Source organism: Petaurus breviceps, unplaced genomic scaffold, assembly GCF_028583685.1.
Source record: "Petaurus breviceps papuanus isolate PSGF00001 unplaced genomic scaffold, PetGlider_PUasm1.0 90977, whole genome shotgun sequence".
Classification (NCBI taxonomy): domain Eukaryota; kingdom Metazoa; phylum Chordata; class Mammalia; order Diprotodontia; family Petauridae; genus Petaurus; species Petaurus breviceps.
In genome coordinates, this window is record NW_027187391.1 from 15,557,018 (window position 1) to 15,559,403 (window position 2,386).

The following is a 2,386-nucleotide window of genomic DNA, read 5'->3' on the forward strand; positions in this document are numbered from 1 at the left end:
GTAAGGACTTGTCTGCTTTCAATAGCTCTGTGGATTCCCATTACCTCAAGAGGCAGTGTGTACCAGTGGAAAAAGCTAAGCCCTCTGAAGTCAGAGGACCTGGGTTCTAATACCGGCTTTGACACTTGGTAACTGACAAAGTGAAATGGCTTAAAGAAATGCACTTTCTCATTTTGCTGAAAAGAGAAGATACCAAGAGCCTCAAAAAGCAGGGATTTGAACCCCCATCCTTCTTTCACTCCAGGGCCAGTGTCTTTTCCTCTACACTATGGTACATCTCCATGCAAAACTGAACAAGTTTGTCACACCCATGTCGTGACTGGTTCTCTTCAAAAAAGGACAGTATTGGTTTCTTCATGTGTAAGGGGGGGGGGGGTGTCTATCAGCCCAAGGCCCTCACTGCGCTTCCTACCAGTGTAGCTCTAATGTCCTAAAATGTTCTCTTGTCATTTGTCAGGTCTTGGAGTGCTGGGGGGGAGGGGCGGGGTATCTTTCCTGCCTGCAGATCCCCCGGGCATCACGCCCCTGGGGCTGGTCTCAGTGGGGGGGTCTGTGCTCCAGGCTGGAGTTCCAAAAGACTGGAGAGGAGGTGAGGACGCCTCCTCTTTGGTGGGGCCTCAGGATTCAAAGTCGGGCCAAGGGAGGTGACACCACCACTGCCACCGCCTCCTTCTCCTCCTCCCAGCCCCAGAGCGGCCGAGAGACCGAGGAGGGCGGGCCCGCCGGGCAGGCGGGAAGCGTCGGGGCCTGGGGCGCGAGCAGGGCTCCCGGCGGCGGCCCCGGCCCGGCGCCCACCCCCTTGCCCCGCGTCGCCTGGCAGGCTCTCACCGTTTCCCGGGGGATCCATCTCCTGGGCCGGTGTGAAGGACTCCTCCCCGGTGGCGGAGGAGGAGGAGAAGGCAGAGGCTGGGATCGTCCAGCCCCACGGTAGCCCGCCGGGCCCCAGAGCCCGAGGCAGCACGAGGGCCGGGACACTACGGACGGCGACGACCGGGAAAAAACAGAGGGGCATGGGCAGGCGCCGCGGGAGAGGCAGCGGCCAAGCGGGACAGGCCGCGCAGCCTGCTCCGCCTCCTTCTCTTCCTGCCGCCGCGGCTCCGGCTCCTCCTCGCCGCCGCTCGCGCTGCTGCTGAGGCTGAGGCGGAGCCGGCCCGGACGGCGGGTCCGACGACGCAGCCCAAGAGCCGCGGGAGGCGGCGGCTAGGCCCGCGCGGCAGCGGCAGCAGCAGCAGCAGTTCGGTGGCCCGCTGGGCCGCAGCAGCAGCCCCCTGGGCCAGGGCGGGGGAGGCGGCGGCAGCAGCAGCGCCGCCAGCGGCGGCGGCGGCGGTGGCGGCAGCAGCAGCAGCAGCATGCCCCGGCTCGGGCTTGAGGGAGCGTGAGGGAGCCGCCGCCGCTCGGGCTCTAGCCTGGAACGGGACCGGCGGAGCGCCCCGACCTCCCCAGGGGAAAGCCCCAGGTATGGCCGCCGCTGCAGCCCAAACCCAGGCGGCCTTGGAAGCTGAAGGAGGCGGGCGGCGCAGAGCGCCAGGCGCGCCGTCTCCTCAGAGAGAGCTCCGACTCCCAGGCGCCCCTCTGCGATTTCCTCAGTGGCGGCCTCTCCGGCCCCCCAAGTCGGCAGACTATTGCCCCGGCTGTTTTCCCGCGTCCTCAGTCCCCCCACCTCCTCACTCTCCAAGCCCAGCGCCCTGAGCCAGTTTGCAAACAGAACTGACAAGGAAGACACGTGTGGAAGGAGGAAGGGAGGGGGAGGAGGTGTGCGCGTGGGAAACTGGCGCTCGAGGGCACGGAACGTCCCGTTCACCCCGTCCCGGGAATCCCGCCGGGAGAAGCGCGGGGATTGGGTGCGCAGGGGCAGGGGCTTTAAACACCGAGTGCAAGCTCGCGAGACTTGGACCCGATGTATGCTCTCCTGGGGATGCGAATGAAAGGAGAAAGTTAAGTGGACCCAGCCCAGCTTCGGAGGAGTGAATCCATTGATTTCGTTCTCTCTGCAAAGTTAAATAGACAGTAATTCTGGGAAGTAGCAGTGAACTTTTTTTTTAACCACCAAAGTAACAACTACATTACTGATTTAGTTAAGCCTGCAAAAATAAAAACAAGACTGGGTGGGTCCTTCGCCTATTTCGGACAGCGCGTTTAAGTCTCCTACAATATTGAATACAGCTACAGTTTCATTTAGCTCTCCTGTCCATACCCCACAACCAGAAAGCAAACAAACGGGGCATTGGAGCAATCCTCAACATTCATTTAACAATACAGGGTGTCCCAAAAGTCATTGCAGTTTTAAGCTTTGACAACTTAAATACATTTCTTGTGCGCCTGCTTTGTGCCTGTGGAGGTATATAAAAAGATGGCCTTTGTGTTTTTTGGACCCTACTTTTTTTTT

The 2,386-nt window shown here is 60.7% G+C and overlaps 1 protein-coding gene across 3 annotated transcripts in view; it reads right to left on the reverse strand.

Moving 5' to 3' along the window:
- AKAP7 (A-kinase anchoring protein 7) overlaps nt 1-1,351 on the reverse strand; it is a 171,881-nt gene extending 170,530 nt beyond the window's left edge. For all 3 annotated transcript variants that reach the window (XM_069077388.1, XM_069077387.1, XM_069077386.1), the window contains exon 1: nt 829-1,351. In XM_069077388.1, coding sequence (XP_068933489.1) covers nt 829-1,351 — 523 coding nt within the window. The remainder of the gene's footprint in view (nt 1-828) is intronic.
- Nucleotides 1,352-2,386: the final 1,035 nt, after the last annotated feature.